Source organism: Bubalus kerabau, chromosome 22 (assembly GCF_029407905.1).
Source record: "Bubalus kerabau isolate K-KA32 ecotype Philippines breed swamp buffalo chromosome 22, PCC_UOA_SB_1v2, whole genome shotgun sequence".
Taxonomy (NCBI): Eukaryota; Metazoa; Chordata; class Mammalia; order Artiodactyla; family Bovidae; genus Bubalus; species Bubalus kerabau.
In genome coordinates this window covers 36,860,319-36,885,189 of record NC_073645.1, presented here as the reverse complement: position 1 = coordinate 36,885,189, position 24,871 = coordinate 36,860,319, and the positions used below count along the sequence as shown (strand labels likewise).

At 38.6% G+C, this 24,871-nt stretch overlaps 1 protein-coding gene across 3 annotated transcripts in view; it reads left to right on the top strand.

The window, feature by feature from the left end:
• CCDC186 (coiled-coil domain containing 186) overlaps positions 1 to 24,871 on the top strand; it is a 49,709-nt gene that overhangs the window by 3,727 nt on the left and 21,111 nt on the right. For 2 of the 3 annotated variants that reach the window (XM_055560725.1, XM_055560727.1), the window contains exons 2-6: positions 5,536 to 6,231; positions 14,428 to 14,554; positions 17,252 to 17,380; positions 18,148 to 18,360; positions 19,552 to 19,671. In XM_055560725.1, the coding sequence (XP_055416700.1) occupies positions 5,597 to 6,231; positions 14,428 to 14,554; positions 17,252 to 17,380; positions 18,148 to 18,360; positions 19,552 to 19,671 (1,224 nt within the window). In that variant the 5' untranslated portion in view covers positions 5,536 to 5,596. Of the gene's footprint in view, positions 1 to 1,812; positions 1,995 to 5,535; positions 6,232 to 14,427; positions 14,555 to 17,251; positions 17,381 to 18,147; positions 18,361 to 19,551; positions 19,672 to 24,871 lie in introns of those variants that run through there. The other variant, XM_055560726.1, reaches the window with a different exon arrangement.

The window sequence follows — 24,871 nt, the reverse complement described above, 5'->3', positions numbered from 1 at the left end:
TATCTATCAAAAATCAGACACTTGGGGGTTGTGATCAGTTTATGTTGGACTGAGGATGATTTTGGTTGCTTCTGATTTTAATTGTTTTATTAGAACATTATTAGAACTGGTCAGAAAGATAAGTTCTCATTTTGTTTATTCTGTTTTCAAAGTGTTTTTGAGGAATGTGTAAAAGACCTTTGGCTGTCCTTACTTTTTCCCCAAAGGACAGTAAACTATTATATTGAAGAACAGGAGCGCCATCACAAGCTCGACTTGCTTATCCTAATGTACATTACTTGACAAGCTACAGCTGGCATTATTTGAGACTCAAATGGTACAATTTGTCAGTTTAAAATTTGTAGTTTGTTATAGATAACATTTATGCCGAACTGAGTCACATGTTTCTGTTGGAGTTAAACACTCATATGTTTCTTATATAGCTTCTCGTGGAATGCTGACCTTCCAGTTACAATACTGTAAACAAAGAGTAAAATATTTAACACAGATTTTGTGTGTTGGTTCATTACACCAGAAAGTAAACTCCAGAAAGATACCTGTTTTATTCACTGCTTTGTTCTCAGCACGTAAGACAGTGCTGAACATAATACATATTCAATACATATGTGGTAAATAAATGAATTAATATCTAGTTGAGAAATGTATTTCTGGTTTGGCAGTTTTGTATGAGGTTTGTATGTTTGATAATCTAGTACCAAATGTCTGTGGATTTGGATTAGTTTGTATTTGCATTTATTGAGTAAGCTTTTTTCTTTTGTTGTTTGTTTATACTGCTAATTACTGGCAAACAAGAAATAGTATTAAAAGTTGTTAAAAACAGAGGTTTTGTTTATAAGGTTCTTATATAGGAATAATTTTGTACAGTTGCTGGTTAAGAATAAAATCTATGGTGAATAATGGTTGGCTTTAAGGCAAGTGAAGAGTGTTTCTTGACCAGTTGCCTACAGCTGATGAGCTCCAGTAAGAGCGAAACCACTTCTCACTCTGCTGAAACAGTTTTGAAGTGCGAATTGGTCCTGTAGTACTGTGTCAGAAACAGAAACAACCCTGGTGGGAAAAAAAGTCCTTGAATTAAGAGGAATTTTGTGACTTGGCTAAATTTAAATATAGTGTCTTCCCCTAATGAATAAGAATTGCTAAAAAGTCAAGTAACCTGTGTTTTTTCTTACCTCAGCAAAAGAGATTGTAATTATAGTCACTCTGTCTGTATATGAGTGTGAATTTGATTTATACAAGCACTTCTTAACTAAAGCAATCTTATATACAAATGTATAGTTTTGCATCCTACCCCTTTAATATATGCCTAGGCTATTCCATCACTGGTAGCTTTAATGACATCTACTCCTTTACCCCCACCCCTAAGAAAAAATTTGTACAGCAGCCAAATGGGCCTGCATCAGCATTGCCAGCTGGAGGCCCACAGGAGGACTCAGCTGACCGTGTTTCCCCTGCTTAGCTGCGGACAGTCAAGCACATGATGGCGGCCCCTCCCTGCAGCGTTCTTGTGTACTTACTTACTCTTGGTGATGGCTTTTTACATATAGACACACAAATCTTCTTTAACGCCTTTCCTTTTGCCCCGATCAGTATTCATTTGAACATCTGAAAACTGAGTTTGCAGACTAAGTGGTTATCAGATGCCAGTTTATATGGATACTTTTTCCAAAGATCATGGACATATTACTGAGAAACAATATAGAAAGTACTTGCCTTTTGATGTTGAACTGTGTTTGTGATAGTCGCTTAGTCGTGTCTGACTCTTTGTGACCCCAGGTATTGTAGCCTGCCAGGCTCCTCTGTCCATGGAATTCTCCAGGCAAGAATATTGGAATGGGTTGCTATTTCCTTCTCCAGGGGATCTTCCTGACCCAGGGATTGAACCCAGGTCTCCTGCATCAGAGGCAGATTCTTTATCGTCTGAGCTACAGCCTTCTTTAATTTGCAGAAGTTTGATATGTAAAACAGAATCTAAGCTGAGGTATTTATAGCAACAGGTATGTGTTTGTTCCTTTATTACTTAGATGAAGAGCCAGCAGAATGAGACATTTTTGTTGTTCTGTGCTATCTTGCACATAGCAAGTCTTCTTACAGCCAGGTTTCCACCCTCTAAATGCCTTCAGCACCCCCAGCTCATTGTGTAAACTCAGCCCCACCCTCACTGAGAACCATTGAACAGCATTTGCAAGAATGACTGTAAGTGTAGTAGAGAATATATTTGTTGGATTTGTTTATCTTTTTACTATTACTGTTATATTGCTTGGGATTTAAGAAGTTTGATTCAGTTCAGAGTGAGGTTCCTCTTCCTTGCGAGTATGGAGATCTTTTAAAAGGCTGTTGAGAAATGCCACAAGGAAGGCTATGATTGTGTACCTGATGAGTGTAAGTACAGTATGTTTTCATTTACATGAGAGGGGTTTTTTTGTGCTTGCCATTAGGGAAAATTTGGAGGCAACATGACCTTAGAGTCTGTCCTTTAAGTATAATTAGGCTCTGGATAGACTGAAGGGAGGGTCTTCCTTGGTAGCTCAGCAGTAAAAAATCCTCCTGCAATGCAGCAGAAGTGGTTCAGTCCCTGGGTGGGAAAGATCCCCTGGAGAAGGAAGTAGCAACCGGCTCTAGAATTCTTGCCTTGAGAATCCCATGGACAAAGGAGCTTGGTGGGCTACAGTCCATGGGGTCACAAGAATTGGACACAAGTTAGGGGCTAACCTACTGCCACTAGACTGAAGGGCAGACTGGTCTAGATGAGAGCAAAGCCATGGAAATGTTAATGTGCACATTGTTTGGAGGAATTTAGAGTCGTCTGGTCAAGGGCTGGTAAGGTACAATAGTGAAATACTAGGATTTTAAGATTGTGTTGAGAGATAAGATTAAAAAAATAGTACAGTCGCAACTCTGAAGTATAAACATGAAATGTTGACATCCCCTCCACTTGCCTCTGAGGTACAGTCCTTTAATAATGTCTTGGTTTGGTGTCAAAACTCTTCTGCCACTTTTGATTACTAGAAAAAACTTATTCCAGGAATTACGACTGGTTTCACTTGCTTACAAAAGCAGACAACAAAAACATGTTAATCATAAACTCTTTCTTCTCTATAAAGAAATGTTGAAACTGTTAGTTCCCAGCTGCTCAGATTAAAGAAGAGATGTAATTTGGCTCTAAAATTTGTCCCCTCTCCTTCCTCTTAACTGGCCCTTTCAGAGTTGGGGGAATACCAGCCAGTGGAGGCAGAGTTCTCACTATCTGAAACTTGAAAGAGGGAAGCAGTAGCTCTGCCTTTACTCTGACTCATCTGGTTGTATTTGATGTGATCTCCCTGGAGGTGGTGTGCGTGGTGTTTTGGGGAGAAGGGGCAGTTCTGTAACTCCCTTGACCCTTGTGCCACCGAGGATTCACTTTGCAGGGCAGCTCCTGTGCCTCTGTGGCGGAGCCAATGTAGTGTACACTTAGCGCCTTCTCTGGATTGGATGACACTTACCTGGTGCCGTCTCAGGTCATCTGCCCTTATATTAGCCTCCTTGCTCCTTGACTTGGAGTTTCAGGAAGGAAAGCTGGAGCAAGGATGGAGTGAGATTGAGAAACCAACAGTTCAAGTGTTCAAATAGGAAGTTATCAGGCCTGGGTTGAGTTGCAGGAAGGGGACACTGACAGCAGAAATGAGGGTGTAATTGCAGGAAACATGAAATCAGTAAAAGAATATGAGGCTAAAGGAAAGAAAGAGTCATGACTAAGAAAAACGATAGCATTGACAGAAATAAAGGATGAGGGGTTCTCAACCTTAGAAGCTATTGTTGTGATTCTGGATTTAGCCATTTTTTGAATTGAGCCACTGGAAATGCCACTATTCGTGTGAGATTATTATAGATGTAGAAGTAGAGTGAAAACAAAGAGGTAATTTGTTATCTATAACTCAGGAGCATAGGGATGAAACCAAGTGCGCATCAACCATGAGCTTGTGGCTTCAGTGATCACACTGGAGGAATTCTAGCAGGGAAAATAAAGCTGTGGACTGAACCCTGGGGAACGTGAAAGCTGGGTAAGAAGATAACCATTGTTTGTGTGATGCTTTTCTGTCGACAAAGCACGGCACACAAACAAGCGCCATAGAGTCATCACTTGAAAGTTTCTTCTGACTTGGTCAGTCTATGCTGGAGAGTCACAGACTCATTCTCTTTCAAACAGATTCTTTATCTTCTGTCCATTACATTTGGTCAGCTTTGAGCTCGACTTCAGTAGATATCACATAACATTGACTAGTTATGACTAGTTATGATGTTTGAAAGCACTTTTTAGATTGATTTCCAAATTAAGATTTCAAATGCAGCAGCAACACATTCATAAGTTGTATCTTAAAATTAGTTATTTTGAGGAAGGTAGTGGCTTCCTTCCAAATGAGGAAGCCACATAGTGGCTAAGGTCCCTGTTTGAGAATTATTTTACTTTGTCCTTGATTTGGAATACGCCTTACTCATAAGGGTTTTTATTAACTTACTGCATTTATTGTTATTGCCTAAAGCAAACTTTTATTGCCAGTGTGGACTTTGTCTTAGTTGTAACATACACACAGCAAGATAATAATGATAATTTGTTTGGAAATACGTTGTACAAGTAGGTAATTTATAGTATTAGGGCCAATGTCTAATTAGTTGATGCCAGGATATTTAACAGGCAAGCTGGTCTTCTTTTCCTTTCTTAGAATTCTTCATTAAGATTGTTGGGATGTTCTATGTTTTTTTGTCTCAGGATAATTTTTGAAGTTGACTAATTTTCAGAAAATAGCTAGCTTAGTAACCCTCATAAACAGCTTAAAAAAATATATTCTAACATTGTTGAATTAGGTTTGTAAATGTTCCTTTTATGAGTGAAGCAATGCAAATGGGGTCCATCTGAGTTTTGCTGAGCATTGTGTGTTCTTGATGAGAATGTTTGGAAATCACTATGATACTTCTTTATCCCAGGGAGAAACATGAATTCCTGCCAGGAATCCTTTACACCTTGACTTCTTTCAGCTCAGCTATAGGTGTCTGGGCTGTAGGCAGCTGTGTTTTATTGTCTAGTTTTCCTTTGGCAGTTAATGTACATTGTTTTATTACCTTGATTTGTAATTTCTTGCCTGTTGTTTTCATTGCTATCTGATTTCTGCAATAGTTTGTTGTAAGTTCTTTACATAGTCTTTTTTTCCCCATGTGGAGCTGAAGGAATTCTATTAATAAACAATTCTTGGGCACTAATCTCATTATTAGTATCATTGTGTACCCAGCATCATGGGACCAAACTGCCGCTGAAGTGAAGTGGTAGGACTGGATCGAAGGAGAACAGAGTGAACCTGTGTGGTATCTGACCTGTGGTGACTCATTTGGATCAGCTGTTTTATTCTTTTTTTTTTTTCCCCCCTCCAAGGAAAGAAATTTTAAAGAACTATTACTGGTAAAATGTGTAGCCTTAGTTTTTCCACATCATAAAATGCATGCAACTATATATGGGGTCTTGGTTTAAAAAAAACTTTTTAAAAATGTGTGTTTTGACTTTCTTAGATGTAAGACGAAGATCAGAAGCAGATTTGAAGACTTACACAGTGAATCGGTGCCAGTCAGCATGTCGGAGACAGAGCACATAGCCTCCATTTCCTCTGATCAAAATATTGAGAAAACGCTGGAAACAAAGGAAGGCTCATGCAACTCTTCTTCTGGTGATGAAAGCAGCAGCTTAGAAAATGAGTCCAAACTGTTGTCATTAAACTTTGATCAAACTTTATGTCAGCCTAATGAACACAATAATCAAACTGAAACACAGGAAAACTATATTCCAGATCATGGTGGGGGTAAGGATTCCTGTGCTAAAACAGACACAGGCCCAGAAAATTCTGAACAAATAGCTAGTTTTCCTGGTGGAGATTTTACAAAGCAAGTTTTGAAAACAAGTGAAGCAGAACAAACAGTCACACAAATATTGGCGGAATTAAGGTCATCTACATTTACAGAAGCAGGTACTCAAAAGACTTACTCAGAAAGTCTTTATGATACAGACTGCACCAAGAAACTTATTTCAAAAATAAAGAATGTTTCAACATCAGAGGATTTGTTGGAAGAAATAGAATCTGAGCTCTTATCTACTGAGTTTGCAAAAGAACACCAAGTACCAAATGGAATGAATAAGGGAGAAAATGCATTAATTATGTTTGAAAAGTGTGTGCAAGATAAGTATTTGCAGCAGGAACACACCATAAAAAAGTAAGTTTTTTATTCTTTCAAGTCATTTTTTACATGGGGATTCAAGATTAAATTCTTTAAAGTATCATTTTATTTACTTGTATTTCCACAGTAGAGCCATGCACATAAGTAGTTAAGTTATTGAGCAAATGTCAAGTTTGCCTAGTTAATACATAACTTCTTTTTAGAATGTGATATTTTCATTATTTTAGAAATAGTAGGTAAATAGTGTTTTTAAGAGTGTTATATATAATATACCTATGTTAAATATGTTAGCATATATAGAAATGTTTATATCTATAAAGCCACTGTTTTGAATATGATTCAAAATTTGTTTTACATAGAAGTCTTAATATGTTAAGTTTAAAAGAATAAATGTTGTATTAAAGTGTAAGTTCATTAAAGATCTAGAAATGTTTGTAAAGACAGCTCAATTTTTTCAGTTTTAAAAGAATGTAAAGCATTACATTGTCAGAACTAAGATAAATTCAAAAGGAATGAGAAGTCGTGAAATTAAAAATTTTTTCTTAAAATCCCCACTAAATTTATTGGTTAAAAAAATTAAAATTTAGAGAACAGAAGAATTGGTATATTATCATTCAGTAAATAATAACATAGTTAATTTTTGCCTTCTCTTCAATTTGTGGAGTTAATTTCTATTTTAACAACAGTTTAAATTTCATTTTATCTTTTCCTAGTATTATATCACCCTGTGTTTTTATTTTATATTTATATGTGTCAGTGATGCATATATTTATATACTCTTATAACCCTTATAAAGGAAAATAAAACTTGCTAGCCTTCATTAATATAGACTGATTCCTTTTTTAAAAAGTGATACTTTAAAAAAGTTTTTTGGAATGGGAGGGGCATGTGTAGAGAAAGGGGAGGAGGAAATTGGTTTATCCAATGAATTTTAATCCCAGTATCCAAAGCCTTTTTTTCTTATTTTTTATTTTTACATTGTGATAAAATACACATAGCATAAAATTTGCCACCTTAACCATTTTTAAATGTGCAGTTTGGTAGTATTAAGTATATTCAGAGTGTGCAACCAGCACCATAGCTTTTCATGGATTTGAAGCTCTATATCCATCAAACAACTCCCTGTTCCCCCACCCTAGTTGCTGGTAACCACCATTCTGTCGTGCTTTCTAAGAGTTTGACTGCTCTCGATACTTCATGTAAATGAAATTGTACAGTATTTGCCTTTTTGTGACTGGCTTGTTTCACTTAGCGAATGTCCTCAAGGTTCATCCCAACTGTAGTATGTGTTAGAGTTTCTTTCCTTTTTAGGGTTGAATAATAGTCCACTGTATGTATATTGTATATTGTTTATCTGTCCATCCGTCAGTGGACATTTGGGTTGCTTCTACCTTTTGACTGTCTTGAATAATGCTGCTGTGAACATGAGTGTACAGATATCTGTTGAGACTCCAGATATCTCTTGATACTTTCTTAATACTGCCTAAAAACTAATGGCAGCTACTGCTGCTAATAACTTTACTGGAATGCTGCTGTTATGGAAAAAACTATGATTTTATACTTGAACGATCAGTTTTTCTGCCATTCTTGCTTTTCTGGGTAACTTCCTTATTTCCAGAAGCTGAAGTTGAATGGTTCTATGAAGACCTACAAGACCTTTTAGAACTAACACCCCAAAAAGATGTCCTTTTCATTATAGGGGACTGGAATGCAAAAGTAGGAAGTCAAGAAACACCTGGCTGCTGCTGCTGCTGTGTCGCCTCAGTCATGTGCGACTCTGTGCGACCCCATAGACGGCAGCCCACCGGGCTCCTGCGTCCCTGGGATTCTCCAGGCAAGAACACTGGAGTGGGTTGCCATTTCCTTTTCCAATGCATGAAAGTGAAAAGTGAAAGTGAAGTTGCTCAGTCGTCTCCGACTCTTAGCGACCCCATGGACTGCAGCCCACCAGGCTCCTCTGTCCATGGGATTTTCCAGGCAAGAGTACTGGAGTGGGGTGCCATTGCCTTCTCTGAGAAACACCTGGAGTAACAGGCAAATTTGGCCTTGGAATATGGAATGAAGCAGGGCAAAGACTATTAGAGTTTTGCCAAGAAAATGCACTGGTCATAACAAACACCCTCTTCCAACAACACAAGAGAAGACTCTATACATGGACATCACCAGATGGTCAACACCGAAATCAGATTGATTATATTCTTCGCAGCCAAAGATGGAGAAGCTCTATACAGTCAGCAAAAATAAGACCAGGAGCTGACTGTGGCTCAGACCATGAACTCCTTATTGCCAAATTCAGACTGAAATTGAAGAAAGTAGGGAAAACCACTAGACCATTCAGGTATGACCTAAATCAAATCCCTTACGATTATACAGTGGAAGTGAGAAATAGATTTAAGAGACAGAGTGCCTGATGAACTATGGAATGAGGTTCGTGACATTGTACAGGAGACAGGGATCAAGACCATCCCCATGGAAAAGAAATGCAAAAAAGCAAAATGGCTGTCTGGGGAGGCCTTACAAATAGCTGTGGAAAGAAGAGAAGCGAAAAGCAAAGGAGAAAAGGAAAGATATAAGCATCTGAATGCAGAGTTCCAAAGAATAGCAAGAAGAGATAAGAAAGCCTTCTTCAGTGATCAATGCAAAGAAATAGAGGAACAAAACAGAATGGGATAGACTAGAGATCTCTTCAAGAAAATCAGAGATACCAAAGGAACATTTCATGCAAAGATGGGCTCTATAAAGGACAGAAATGGTATGGACCTAACAGAAGCAGAAGATATTAAGAAGAGGAGGCAAGAATACACAGAAGAACTGTACAAAAAAGAGCTTCACGACCCAGATGATCACGATGGTGTGATCACTCACCTAGAGCCAGACATCCTGGAATGTGAAGTCAAGTGGGCCTTAGAAAGCATCACTACAAACAAAGCTAGTGGAGGTGATAGAATTCCAGTTGAGCTATTCCAGATCCTGAAAGATGATACTGTGAAAGTGCTGCACTCAATATGCCAGCAAATTTGGAAAACTCAGCAGTGGCCACAGGACTGGAAAAGGTCAGTTTTCATTCCAATCCCAAAGAAAGGCAATGCCAAAGAATGCTCAAACTACCACACAGTTGCACTCATCTCACACGCTAGTAAAGTAATGCTCAAAATTCTCCAAGCCAGGCTTCAGCAATACGTGAACCGTGAACTTCCTGATGTTCAAGCTGGTTTTAGAAAAGGCAGAGGAACCAGAGATCAAATTGCCAACATCTGCTGGATCATTAAAAAAGCAAGAGAGTTCCAGAAAAACATCTATTTCTGCTTTATTGACTATGCCAAAGCCTTTGACTGTGTGGAACACAATAAACTGTGGAAAATTCTGAAAGAGATGGGGATACCAGACCACCTGACCTGCCTCTTGAGAAACCTGTGTGCAGGTCAGGAAGCCACAGTTAGCACTGGACATGGAACAACAGACTGGTTCCAAATAGGAAAAGGAGGACGTCAAGGCTGTATATTGTCACCCTGTTTATTTAACTTATGTGCAGAGTACATCATGAGAAATGCTGGGCTGGAAGAAACACAAGCTGGAATCAAGATTGCTGGGAGAAATATCAATAACCTCAGATATGCAGATGACACCACCCTTATGGCAGAAAGTGAAGAGGAACTAAAAAGCCTCTTGATGAAAGTGAAAGAGGAGAGTGAAAAAGTTGGCTTAAAGCTCAACATTCAGAAAACAAATATCATGGCATCCGGTCCCATCACTTCATGGGAAATAGATGGGGAAACAGTGTCAGACTTTATTTTTCTGGGCTCCCAAATCACTGCAGATGGTGACTGCAGCCATGAAATTAAAAGACGCTTGCTCCTTGGAAGGAAAGTTATGACCAACCTAGATAGCATATTCAAAAGCAGAGACATTACTTTGCCAACAAAGTTTCGTCTGGTCAAGGCTATGGTTTTTCCTGTGGTCATGTATGGATGTGAGAGACTTCTTCACAGTCCAACTGTGAAGAAGGCTGAGCGCCGAAGAATTGATGCTTTTGAACTGTGGTGTTGGAGAAGACTCTTGAGAGTCCCTTGGACTGCAAGGAGATCCAACCAGTCCATTCTGAAGGAGATCAGCCCTGGGATTTCTTTGGAAGGAATGATGCTAATGCTGAAACTCCAGTACTTTGGCCACCTCATGCGAAGAGTTGACTCATTGGAAAAGACTCTGATGCTGGGAGGGATTGGGGGCAGGAAGAGAAGGGGATGACAGAGGATGAGATGGCTGGATGGCATCGCTGAGTCGATGGACGTGAATCTGAGTGAACTCCGGGAGTTGGTGATAGACAGGGAGGCCTGGCGTGCTGCAATTCATGGGGTTGGAAAGAGTCGGCAATTCATGGGGTTGGAAAGGGTTGGACACGACTGAGTGACTGATCTGATCTGATCTGATTTATACTTTAATCTTTTAAAGTTTCCCTTTGAGATTATTCCTGATACTTCTTTCTACTTTCCTTAGATTTTGAGTCTTGACCACTTTCATAATTCTCATGTAAATTATAAGATGTTATAGATTTGATAATAATAGCCGGAAGACTTAGTGTGCCTGGCACTTGCCATGTATTAATGCATGGAATCCTCACAAAACAACTCTATGCGGTATGAACAGTTATTATTCCCATCTTACAGATAAGGTACCTGAAGCACAGAGAAGTTAAGTAACTAACTTGCTCTGGGTCACAAGTTACTAAATGACAAAGTTAAAATCTGAACTCATTTAGTCTGGCTTAAGTGAATTTTTTAAATGTGCTTATCAGAAATGAACAGGTTACATGTTATTAAATTTAACTAAAATCATTAGGAATACAGTAGAAAGTTAAGTCCTCTTTTGTGCTCTATCATGTCAGGACAGAGGCAGCATTGTAGACGGGGGTAATAAGCACAGTTGGGAGGTTCCCACTGCCAGTTGCAAGGTTTGTTTGCTTAGTTAAGTCAGCCTCTCTGAGACAAAGATTTTTCATCTGTATGAAGGGGACAATACTTACCTGATAGGATTGTTTTGAAGACATTAAAGGGTTAAAATATTATTACTTTAAATCCCAAGTTATTTTTATTATGCATGTAATATTTTAGATTTCAAATAAAATGCTTTATGATTCAGGTTAGCTCTAAAATAACTTGTCTTTTTTTCTTTTGCCTTCATTCAATTTCCTGTAAAGAAAACTACCTTTTAGTTGCTTTGGCTTAAATTTTCATGAATGCATCTATTTGCAAATGTCTTTGTTTAATACATCCACCCCCCACCTCTTTTTTCATTCCCCTATTTTCTAACATCATATTATTATCCAATGTCCCAACCAGATTTTTAATTAGGAGCAATTATTTGTGTATAGGATGTGCACTTGGCATATAAGAATAATAATTTCAGGGCTTGCTGTTCTTCACTTCTCTCTCCCTGAATTGTTTACTTTATGAACTATAGTCAGGATTCTTGTGCTTCTAGTTGTTTTCTGCAACAAATTGAGTGTTCATCTTTGTCATATACTCTGAGTTAAATCACTGTGCCGTAAAAGGCTTGAAGAAGCTTGTATGCTACACAGTTTTCTGTTCCCAAACATTTTCACAACGTTCCTCCTCACTGCATTCCTGTACTATGAGAGAGGTCTGTCCTGATTACCTGAAGTGTAGTCATGCTGCTGCTGCTGCTAAGTCGCTTCAGTCGTGTCCGACTCTGTGCAACCCCATAGACGGCAGCCCACCAGGCTTCCCCGTCCCTGGGATTCTCCAGGCAAGAACACTGGAGTGGGTTGCCATTTCCTTCTCCAGTGCATGAAAGTGAAAAGTGAAAGTGAAGTCGCTCAGTCGTGTCTGACTCTTAGTGACCCCATGGACTGCAGCCTTCCAGGCTTCTCCGTCCATGGATTTTCCAGGCAAGAGTACTGGAGTGGGGTGCCATTGCCTTCTCCGTAAGTGTAGTCATAGTTTAACTCATTTTCCCTGTCCTCTTGCCATTTTTTTAGTTTTCTTAGTAGAACTTAATCACAACTTGGCATTTCATTATGTATCTATCTATTGTTTAATTTCTCTCTTAGAATGTGAGCATCACGAGTGCAGGGATAGTTCACTGACATACCCCAGAAGTATAGACTAGTGCAGGTACATAGTAGGTGCTCAGTCAGCATTTGTTGAGTAGTTGAGGGATCTTCAAAGTAGAAGATGGCAAGAAATTAGACCTGGGTCCAAATCTAATCTTCACCCACTTACTATGTGTGTTAGTTGCTCAGTCGTGTCCAACTCTTTGAGACCCCATAGATTGTAGCCCGCCAGGCTCCTCTGTCCATGGGATTCTCCAGGCAAGAGTACCGGAGTGGGTTGCCATTTCCTTCTCCACTTACTAAGTATATGACCTGGAATAAGTTCTAGGCTTCATATTTGGTTTGTTTTTCAAATTCATAAAGCATACAATAATGATTTTATAGACTTATTAATTTATAGACCTGAAAATTAAATAATACATTTAAAGCTACACTTAGGAAATAGTAATTGTGCAATAAATGTTAAATAATAGCTGTTGCTGTTGTTAGTAATCCTAAAATATTAGCTGTTAACCCTCTTAGGTATCTTATTTTATAGTTTTAAGTACTTTTATGGGTAATTTTTAAGGTTTTATTTATATTTTTTAAGATAACTCAAAATGAAATTTCTGCTCACACTTTATTACTTTACGTTGACTGCTTCTGTAATTAGAATACCATTAAATATTAAATTAGAATATCATAGATATTAAGTTAGAATATCATTAGAATTCTAATTCTTTTCTAATTTAATATCTGCTGCTGCTGCTGCTAAGTCGCGTCAGTCGTGTCTGACTCTGTGCAACCCCATAGATGGAAGCCCACCAGGCTCCTCTGTCCCTGGGATTCTCCAGGCAAGAACACAGGAGTGGGTTGCCATTTCCTTCTAATGGTATCTAATTCAGTCGTGTCCTACTGTTTGCAGCCCGATGGACTGCAGCCTCCCAGGTTCCTCCATCCATTGGATTTTCCAGGCGAGAATACTGGAGTGAGGTGCCATCGCCTTCTCCAGGGGAGGATCTTCCCAACTCAGGGATCGAACCCTGGCCTCCCTCTAAGCCACCAGGGAAGCCCAAGAATTAGAATGTCATTAAAATCTAAAGTGAAATTTTTCCTTCTCAGCATTATTGACATATGGGGGCAGATCATTTTTTGTTGGTGGTGGGCTGCCCTGCATTGTAGAATGTTTAGCAGCAACCCTGCCTCTACCCATAGAAAAGCTGTAGCAATGCTTTCCACAGTAGTGACTTCCAAAAGTGTCTGTCTCCAGACACGTGCTTGGAGGGGAAACACTGTACCTGATTGACCCCGACTGATTTGAAGGGACTCCAGTTTTGAAGGGATGGAGCACATAATTCGTATGCCTTAGACATAAAAGAGTGTGGTATTCTTTATCTGCTTATATTTCACTTAATTTGAAAAATACAGATTTCTAGAAAAAGGGTAATAGCCTGTTTGCCAGAGAATGTTTTGTAAAGTATAATATGTTGTTCAGTCACTCAGTCGTGTCTGACTTTTTGCGACCCCATGGACTTCCCTGTCCCTCACCAGCTCCTGGAGCTTGCTCAAACTCATGTCCGTTGAGTTGATGATGCCATCCAACCATCTCATCCTCTGTCGCCCCCTTCTCCTCCTGCCCTCAGTCTTCCCTAGCATCAGGGTCTTTTCTGATGAGTCGACTGTTCACATCAGGTGGCCATAGTATTGGATCTTCAGCTTCAGTCCTTCCAATGAATATTCAGGGTTGATTTCCTTTAGGATTGATTGGTTTAATCTCCTTGCTCTCCCAGGGACTGTCAGGAGTCTTCTCCAGCAGCACAGTTTGAAAGCATCAATTTTTTGGTGCTCAGCCTTCTTTATGCTCCAACTCTCACATCCGTATATAACTACTGGAAAAACCATAGCTTTGACTATATGGACCTTTGTTGGCAAAGTGGTATCTCTGCTTTTTAATAGGCTGTCTAGGTTTGTCATAGCTTTTCTTCCAAGGAACAAGGGTCTTTTAAATTCTTGGCCGTAGTCACCATCTGCAGTGATTTTGGAGCCCAAGAAATATATCATTACAAAAGAATTACTTGGAAATATTAGTTTATTAATCATAAGTATCTCCACCTCAGTCTGCAAACAGATTATTTTCTACATTTTAAATTATGTTTTACTTATACTGGCCTTTTTATATTTAGGTTAATTAAAGAAAATAAGAAGCATCAGGAACTCATCTTAGACATTTGTTCAGAAAAAGACAATTTAAGAGAAGAACTTAAAAAAAGAACAGAAACAGAGAAGCAGCATATGAACACAATTAAACAGGTAAAAAGACAAAAATCTTGGAAGTCTGTTCTTAAATACATTCCTGAAAATTTGTATATAAATGGAAGTTCTGTAAATTAAATCATACTTTAAATGCAGAAGATTGCTTGGTATGTGAAGCATTCTCTCTTATGAAATGGGAATCCTAGCCTTATCTTTCTGTTTTATGTAAATTAATATTTTTATATGATATGTGTGGCAGTATTCTATCTATAATAGATATCTGAGAAGGAAAGACTGGCAGTCAAATAGATTGTTTCAGAAGAAGCAGTATATACCTAAACGTTTGTATCTGGCCTTAGAAGGTTTTACAGCTTAGGCATACGTGCATGCTAAGTCGCTTCAGTTGTGTCCCACCCTTTGTGACTCCATAGAGTGTAGCCCAATAGGCTCCTCTGTCCATGGGATTCTTGAGGCAAGAATACTGGAGTGGGTTGCCATTTCCTCCTCCAGGGGATCTTCTGACACAGAGATCGAATCTGCGTCTCTCACATCTCCTGCATTGACAAGCAAATTCTTTACCACTAGCGCCAGCTGGGAAGCCCTTTTGAGCTGATAGTTCAATGTAGTTCTGTTCTTAGTATTTTATAAACTATACTGAAGGCTGACTGTCTTACTTCAGATTTTATCTGGTTAGCTAGTTTCCCCAAGCCTTTCCTTTCCTTTCTTTTTTTAAAATGTACTGTGATGCTTGGATCAGCAAAGTGCGTATTCTAGACTGGTAGCTCACTGGTCGCTCAGCTGCTCTTTATCTTTTTGAGCTGCTTTTTTTTTTTTTCATTTCCCTGGTAGCTCAGCTGGTAAAGAATCGCCTGCAATGAAGGAGACCCCAGTTCAATTCCTGGGTCAGGAAGATCCGCTGGAGAAGGGATAGGCTACCCCCTCCAGTATTCTTGGGCTTCCCTTGTTGCTCAGCTGGTAAATAATCTGTCTGCATTGTGGGAGACCTGGGTTCGATCCCTGGGTTGGGAAGATCCATCCTCTGGAGAAGGGAAAGGCTACAACTCCAGTACTCTGGCCAGGAGACTTCCATGGACTATATAGTCCATGGGGTTGCAAAGAATCAGACATGACTGAGTGGCTTTCACTTTCACTTTTCTTCCGTGGAAAAGGTTAGAAACATGGTAGCCTTAAAAGTCTTTCTTTTTGCCTCATCTTTTACAGAAAGCTGTATAATGAAAATAAAAGTAAACAGCTGGTAATACCATAATGAAAAGTTAAACCAAGTTTCACTTACTTACATTACACTTTGTTATACTTAATGAAATTATACTTAATCAGGAAAGTTTAATCCTGATTTGTGTGTGTGTGTGTCGTCTACCACATGTAGACCAAATTTAGAATTTTAAAGTGAAGGTGCCTTAATTTTAAAGTGTGGGGCTGAATATGAATTTTGGTAGACAGATCACTGCTGATGACCAGAAACTTCAGAATAAAGAGATGGAGGCTAACCAGAGCTGTTCTTTTCTTGAACTTGTTAGTGGTTGTGCCTTTTTAAAAGTTGAAAATTCGATTGACCTTTCTTTTGCTAACCAGTATAGCAGAGTTTTCTTTCCTTATTTTATCTTTGAATCTGTACCACTTAATATGGCTGCCTATAGCCATCGTGATACTGGGCATGTAAAAGGTGGCTAGTCCAAATTCAGAGGAGATGTAAGTGTGAAATATGCACTTCAAAGACTTAGTACAAAAAGGGGTAAAATGGCTCAGTTTTTTTAATGTTCACTGCCTGTTGAAATGATATTCTATATATGTTGGGTTTAATAAAACACTTATTTCATCTGTTTCTTTTTACTTTTTAAAATGTTGCTACTAAAAAATTGGGCTTGTATTGCTGTTGGGCAGTGTTGTCATAAGGAAAAGTAGTACATGTGTACCATATGTAAGCTAACGCGTAGGGTTTTTTATAGCAGTTTCATTGATATGTAATGCACATACCACTTAATTCACTCATTTTAGTATACAGTTAGGTGGTTTTTAGTTGTACATTTTGTCACAATTCTAGAAAATTTTATCACATGAAAAAACTGCAAGCCCGTAGTAGTCACCCCTCATTTCCCTCCAGCCCCTGTCAGCTGTCTCTCCTCAGCTCTAGCGGACAACTACCTACTTTCTGTCTCTCTATATATTTGCCAGTTCTGAATATTTCATATAAATGGAATCATATACACTTCCTTTTCCTTCATATAAGTGGAATCATGTAATATCTAGCTTCTTAGTGTAATTTTTTCAAGATTTCTATCAAGTTGTAGCTTTTACAATATTTAAGATTAGGGTTATGGGTTAGGTTTATAGATTTATGTCTACCATTTTTGAGTATTTTATGTCTGTAGTTTCTTTATGTCTTTTTTGGTATGTTCCTATTTTGTTTCCCTATTCCTCATTTACTGCTTTATATTGCATTAAGTAAATATGCAACATTTACATTTTTTTCATGATATTTTAACTTTTTTGAGTTATTTTATTGATAATTACTCTAGAGCTTACCATCTTTCTTCTCAGAGTCTGCTTCAGATTTATACTGACTTAATTCTAATGATATATTGGAACATCATTAATGTTTACTTTTTATGTCTATGGCTGAAGTATATTCTTGAATTCTTTATGCTCATATATATATAATTTATATTTATTTGAAATGTTAGTGGTCTGTTTGTTGTAGCTATAAAAATAATCTGGAAATAATTTTCTTTACAGTTGGAAACAAGAATAGAGGAACTTAATAAAGAAGTTCAGGCTTCCAAAGATAAAGTATTAGCTCAAGACATTGCAGCCAAAAATGCAATTCAGCAATTACACAAAGAGATGGCCCATCGAATGGAACAGGTATTTTTCAAATCATCATTATTATTAACTTTCTGTTGACTTTTTGCTTATTTAACCCTGTTAGATAATTTTAGACATTAGTGTGTATTAGGAATAGGATTTTAAAAATGCTAAAGCATTACATAAATGTATGTTAACTACAAAAGACTTCAACTCTTATTTCTGTGATTCTTTACAATATGCTGACTCTGAGCAATAGGAATGTTACATGCTTAACACTTATACTATCAGTTCTCAAACCTTTTATACTAATTAAAGAAAAATATAGAGGATAAGACATTAATAAATTGATAGCTTTAATAAACCCAAACATAGTTTCATTAAAATAACTGTTAGAATTAGGATTATATTTTAAAATAAAAACAGAATGATAATAAATTGTACACAATAACAGTTCAAACAGTAAAACATGTCTTCTTCCAAACCTTTTCTTTGTATGAGGATAAAGAAACTTGTTAATATAGTCCCTGCTGGTCATTTTCCCAGAGCACAGGGCAGGTTAGGAAAGAGTGGAAAAGTGATCTGAAGGCATAAATAGAATATAGCATCTGTATTAGCCAAAGGAAGTAAAATAGGAAAGGGAAGAAGCAGATGTTAGTGACATTAATTTGTTCATCGTATCATTTCTTTTTTATGATTTCATGACACAGGTCCCCAAAATGTGCAAAAATCAAAAAATAAATTGGTGATATTGTAGGAAAATATTATTTGTTTTTATTTTTACTTTAAAAACCATGTTTTATTAATGCTAGATACTTTTTTCAAAGGCCAACAAGAAATGTGAAGAGGCACGCCAGGAAAAAGAAGCAATGGTAATGAAGTATGTAAGAGGTGAGAAGGAATCTTTAGACCTTCGAAAGGAAAAAGAGATACTTGAAAGAAAACTTAGAGATGCAAATAAAGAATGTGAGAAAAACACTAACAAAATTAAGCAACTTTCTCAGGAGAAAGGACGATTACACCAGCTGTATGAAACAAAGGTATCACTTTTGCTATTGTACCTTACCTGAAGCTTATTCTCTTTGCTTTTCCTTATTTAATCAAATAATCATAAATTAACATGGTTCAACCACTGTTAAACATAAAGCTGTTTTTGTTAGTTTACCTTCAAAGAATGTGAATGCTTTAATAATTCCAATATCTTGTTAGTTACTGCAAAACATTTTTCCTGTGAAAATATGAGAAACTGACACATGTTGTTTATTAGATCTTTTTTAAAACTTTCTTTTAAAATCTACATGTTGTAGAAATGACTTCATGCTTCAAAGGAAGATTTTACTTTCGTAAAAGATACACAGGAAAGTGAAAGTCACTCAGTCATGTCCAGCTCTTTGCGACCCCATGGACTGTACAATCCATGGAATTCTCTAGGCCAGAATACTGCAGTAGGTAGCTGTTCCCTTCTCCAGGGGATCTTCCTAACCCAGGGATCAAACCCAGGTCTCCCTCATTGCAGGCGGATTCTTTACCAACCTAGCTACCAGGGAAGCCCAAGACTACTGGAGTGGATAGCCTGTCCCTTCTCCAGGGGATCTTCCCAACCCAGGAATCGAACTGGGGTCTCCTACATTGCAGGCATATTTCTTTAACAGCTGAGCTACCAGGGAAGCCTAGTTTTTGAGCTAGAAGTATAATTTGACCAGAATTTTAATGTAATGCTCATAGAATAGAATTTGTATTTTTCTTGCAGAAAAACATGTTTTTAGATGCTGTTTAAAGAGATTTGATTACTGAGCTATTCAGAGCCTTTGCTTTTAACTAACAGCCTCATGGCATAGTTTTATGTCCAGCAGGTTATCATTTCTTGATAATCAGTGTTATTTTCTACTAAGTTTTAGTTTAGCAATGTTGTCATTGTTCTCAGTAATTCTGGCAAAACCAATTTAACTTACATTTCACCTTATGTTATCCTTTTGGGAAGCACCAGAGGTATGCTTATACTCACAAAACATAATAATCGGTTAAAGTATAAATGTTAATCATCTTATATCTGTTCATTGGTTTTAGGATTTTTACTTTCCTCTTATGATTTAAACTTGAAATCAGTTTTATTGCTTGTAAGCCATAAAATGCTAGCCCCTGGATTGCACTGATAATCTTGAGGTATGAAAGACACACAAATGATTATTGGTTGTTTAAATGAAAAATATGACCGAGTGATATTATTTTAGGAAGGTGAAGCTACTAGACTCATCAGAGAAATAGACAAATTAAAGGAAGATATCAACTCGCACATCATTAAAGTAAAATGGGCACAAAACAAATTAAAAGCAGAAATGGATTCACATAAGGTAAGTAATGTAACACAGTGGAAAAACTATTAGAATCGGTTTTAAGAACAAATATAGCAATAGTTATTAATCAGGCGTAAAGCTTATTTTAGTGACTCCTGTAGTATAGCTTGAGCCAAAATATTTCGTGATTCAGTTCAGTCCAGTCGCTCAGTCGTGTCCGACTCTTTGTGACCCCATGAATTGCAGCACACCAGCCCTCCCTGTCCATCACCAACTACTGGAGCCTACCTAAACTCAAGTCCATTGAGTCGGTTATGCCATCCAGCCATCTCATCCTCTGTCGTCCCCTTCTCCTCCTGCCCTCGATCTTTCCCAGCATCAGGGACTTTTCAATGAGTCAGCTCTTCGCATCAGGTGGCCAAAGTATTGGAGTTTCAGCTTCAGCATCAGTCCTTCCAATGAACACCCAGGACTGATCTCCTTTAGGATGGACTGGTTGGCTCTCCTTGCAGTCCAAGGGACTCTCAAGAGTCTTCTCCAACACCACAGTTCAAAAGCATCAATTCTTTGGTGCTCAGCTTTCTTCACAGTCCAACTCTCACATCCATACGTGACCACAGGAAAAACCATAGCCTTGACTAGACGGACCTTTGTTGGCAAAGTAACGTCTCTGCTTTTGAATATGCTGTTTAAGTTGGTCATAACTTTCCTTCCAAGGAGCAAGCGTCTCTTAATTTCATGGCTGCAATCACCATCTGCAGTGATTTTGGAGCCCCAAAAATAAAAGGCTCTCACTGTTTCCACTGTTTCCCCATCTATTTGCCATGAAGTGATGGGACTGGATGCCATGATCTTTGTTTTCTGAATGTTGAGCTTTAAGCCAACTTTTTCACTCTCCTCTTTCACTTTCATCAAGAGGCTTTTTAGTTCCTCTCCACTTTCTGCCATAAGGGTGGTGTCATCTGCATATCTGAGGTTATTGATATTTCTCCCAGCAGTCTTGATTCCAGCTTGTGCTTCTTCCAGACCAGCATTTCTCATGATGTCCTCTGCATATAAGTTAAATAAGCAGGGTGACAGTATACAGCCTTGACATCCTCCTTTTCCTATTTGGAACCAGTCTGTTGTTCCATGTCCAGTTCTAACTGTTGCTTCCTGACCTGTATATAGGTTTCTCAAGAAGAAGGTCAGGTGGTCTGGTATTCCCATCTCTTTCAGAATTTTCCACAGTTGATTGTGATCCACACAGTCAAAGGCTTTGGCATAGTCAATAAAGCAGAAATAGATGTTTTTCTGGAACTCTCTTGCTTTTTCGGTGATCCAGCGGATGTTGGCAATTTGATCTCTGGTTCTTCTGCCTTTTCTAAAACCAGCTTGAGCATCTGGAAGTTCACGGTTCACTATTGCTGAAGCCTGGCTTGGAGAATTTTGAGCATTACTTTACTAGCATGTGAGATGAGTGCAAATGTATGGTAGTTTGAGCATTCTTTGGCATTTCCTTTCTTCGGGACTGAAATGAAAATTGACCTTTTCCTGTCCTGTGGCCACTGCTGAGTTTTCCAAATTATGAAAAGCTACTTCCTTGCATGATTTATATGTTAAATTAGATAGGATTTTTTAACTTTGGCTTTTTAAAATGTATTGATAATGATTTGGCTGCACTAGGTTTTAGTTGTGGCATTTGAAATCTAGCTCCCTGGCCAGGGATCAAACCTGGGCCCACTGCACTGGGGGTGTGCAGTCTTAGCCACTGGACCACCAGGGAAGTCCCTGTTATCTCTTTAAATAATTCAAGTTTGTAGCAATGTTAGTTGCAAGGAGATGGACACGACTGAGTGACTTAGCACACATGCAGGAACTGTTAACCTTTGGATATTTGTATATAATATTATCAGAGAAAACTGTAGGGATAGGTGTCTATGTTCAGTTCAGTCGCTCAGTCATGTCTGACTGCTTGCGACCTCACGGACTGCAGTACACCAGGCCTCCCTTTCCATCACCAACTACCAGAGCCTACCTGAACTCATGTCCATTGAGTTGGTGATACCATCCAACCATCTCATCCTCTGTCATCCCCTTCTCCTCCCACCTTCAATCTTTCCCAGCATCAGGGTCTTTTCAAATGAGTCAGTTCTTCACATCAGGTGGCCAAAGTATTGGAGTTTCAGCTTCATCATCCGTCCTTCCAATGAATATTCAGGACTGATTTCCTAGTAGGGTGACAATATACAGCCTTGACATACTCCTTTCCCTATTTGGAACCAGTCTGTTGTTCCATGTCCAGTTCTAACTTTTGCTTCCTGACCTGCATACAGGTATCTTTAGGGGCAGGTCAGGTGATCTGGCATTCCTATCTCTTTCAGAATTTTCCACAGTTTATTGTGATCCACACAGTCAAAGGCTTTAGTATAGTCAATAAAGCAGAAATAGATGTTTTTCTGGAACTCTCCTGCTTTTTCGATGGTCCAGTGGATGTTGGCAATTTGATCTCTGGTTCCTCTGCCTCTTTTAAATCCAGCTTGAACATCTGGAAGTTCACGGTTCACATTCTGTTTTAGCCTAGCTTGAAGAATTTTGAGCATTACTTTACTAGCATGTGAGATGAGTGCAATTGTGTGGTAGTTTGAGCATTCTTTGGCATTGCCTTTCTTAGGGATTTAAATGAAAACTGACCTTTTCCTGTCCTGTGGCCACTGCTGAGTTTTCCAAATTTGCTGGCATATTGAGTGCAGCACTTTCATAGCATCATTTTTTAGGATTCGAAATAGCTCAACTAGAATTACATCACCTCCATTAGCTTCGTTCATAGTGATGCTTCCTAAGGCTCACTTGACTTCACACTCCAGGATGTCTGGCTCTAGGTGAGTGATCACACCATCATGGTTATCTGGGTCAATAAGATCTTTTTTATAGAGCTTCTCCATCTTTGGCTGCAAAGAATATAATCAATCTGATTTCGGTATTGACCATCTGGTGATGTCCATGTGTAGAGTCTTGTCTTGTGTTATTGGCAGAGGGTGTTTGTTATGACCATTGCGTTCTCTTGGCAAAACTCTCATTAGCCTTTGCCCTGCTTCATGCTATACTCCAAGGCCAAATTTGCCTGTTACTCCAGGTATGTCTTGACTTCCTACTTTTGCATTCCAGTCCCCTATTATGAAAAGGACATCTTTCTTGGGTGTTGGTTCTAGAAGATCTTGTAGGTCTTCATAGAACTGTTCAACTTCAGCTTCTTCAGCGTTACTGGTTGGGGCATAGACTTGGATTACTGTGATATTGAATGGTTTGCCTTGGAAATGAACAGAGATCATTCTGTCGTTTTTGAGATTGCATCCAAGTACTGCATTTCAGACTCTTGTTGACTATGCTGGCTACTCCATTTCTTTTAAGGGATTCCTGCCCGCAGTAGTAAATACAATGGTCATCTGAGTTAAATTCGCCCATTCCAGTCCATCATAGTTCTCTGATTTGTAAAATGTTGATGTTCACTCTTGCCATCTCCTGTTTGACCACTTCCAATTTGCCTTGATTCATGGACCTAACATTCCAGGTTCCTATGCAGTATTGCTCTTTTTAGCATCAGACTTTACTTCTATCACCAGTCACATCCATAACTGGGTGGTGTTTTTGCTTTGTCTCCATCTCTTCATTCTTTCTGGAGTTATTTCTCCACTGATCTCCAGTAACATATTGGGCACCTACCGACCTGGGGAGTTCATCTTTCAGTGTCCTATCTTGTTGCCTTTTCATACTGTTCATGGGGTTCTCAAGGCAAGAATACTGAAGTGGTTTGCCATTCCCTTCTCCCATGGACCACGTTTTGTCAGGACTCACCACCATGACCTGTCCGTCTTGGGTGTCTGTGTTGACAGTAGTCAAAGGTTAGAGAACAGTGGGATTCTGAGCTAATTGCTGATCCGCAAATGAGTGTTAGGAAACTGCTGATATATGGGCAGTGGAAGAACTACCAGAAGAAATAGGAGCAAGAATCCTTAGGGTTCACACTGGGCTGGCTACACACCATTTAAAATTGTATTTGACGTACTGGAATGTCTCAGCTGCTGTGTTCTGAATGAATGGAGTGAGTGCCTCTATGTGTCAAGCTCTGTTTTAGTTATTGATGATATAGAAGTAGGGGGGCTACAGATAAAGTTCCTTTATCTCTCCCTCCTCTTGTTGAGCTAATATTCTCATATTTTAAACAACAGTATTTGAAAAAGCCTTCAAATGTTTATATTTTAAAAGTCACTGTTTTAATATAAGCCAAATTATTATTAAAAGACCTGCAACTGTGAGGTACCATTTCATGCCAGTCAGAATGGCTGCGATCCAAAAGTCTACAAGCAATAAATGCTGGAGAGGGTGTGGAGAAAAGGGAACCCTCTTACACTGTTGGTGGGAATGCAAACTAGTACAGCCACTATGGAGAACAGTGTGGAGATTCCTTAAAAAACTGGAAATAGAACTGCCTTATGATCCAGCAATCCCACTACTGGGCATACACACTGAGGAAACCAGAAGGGAAAGAGACACGTGTACCCCAATGTTCATCGCAGCACTGTTTATAATAGCCAGGACATGGAAGCAACCTAGATGTCCATCAGCAGATGAATGGATAAGAAAACTGTGGTACATATACACAATGGAGTATTACTCAGCCATTAAAAAGAATTCATTTGAATCAGTTCTAATGAGATGGATGAAACTGGAGCCCATTATACAGAGTGAAGTAAGCCAGAAAGAAAAACACCAATACAGTATACTAATGCATATATATGGAATTTAGAAAGATGGTAACAATAACCCTGTATATGAGACAGCAAAAGAGACACTGATGTATAGAACAGTCTTATGGACTCTGTGGGAGAGGGAGAGGGTGGGAAGATTTGGGAGAATGGCATTGAAACATGTATACTATCATGTATGAAACAAGTCGCCAGTCCAGGTTTGATGCACAATACTGGATGTTTGGGGCTGGTGCACTGGGACGACCCAGAGGGATGGTATGGGGAGGGAGGAGGGAGGAGGGTTCAGGATGGGGAACACATGTATACCTGTGGTGGATTCATTTTGATATTTGGCAAAACCAATACAATATTGTAAAGTTTAAAAATAAAAAAATAAAAAATAAAAAGACCTGCAACTGAAAGTATGTCACTAGACACTTAATTGTGTAGTAAATTTATCAAAAAACAAAGTGACGTATAAGAAATGGTATCTGAAGTGTAGATGGAATTTATATCAAGAGATGAAGGGA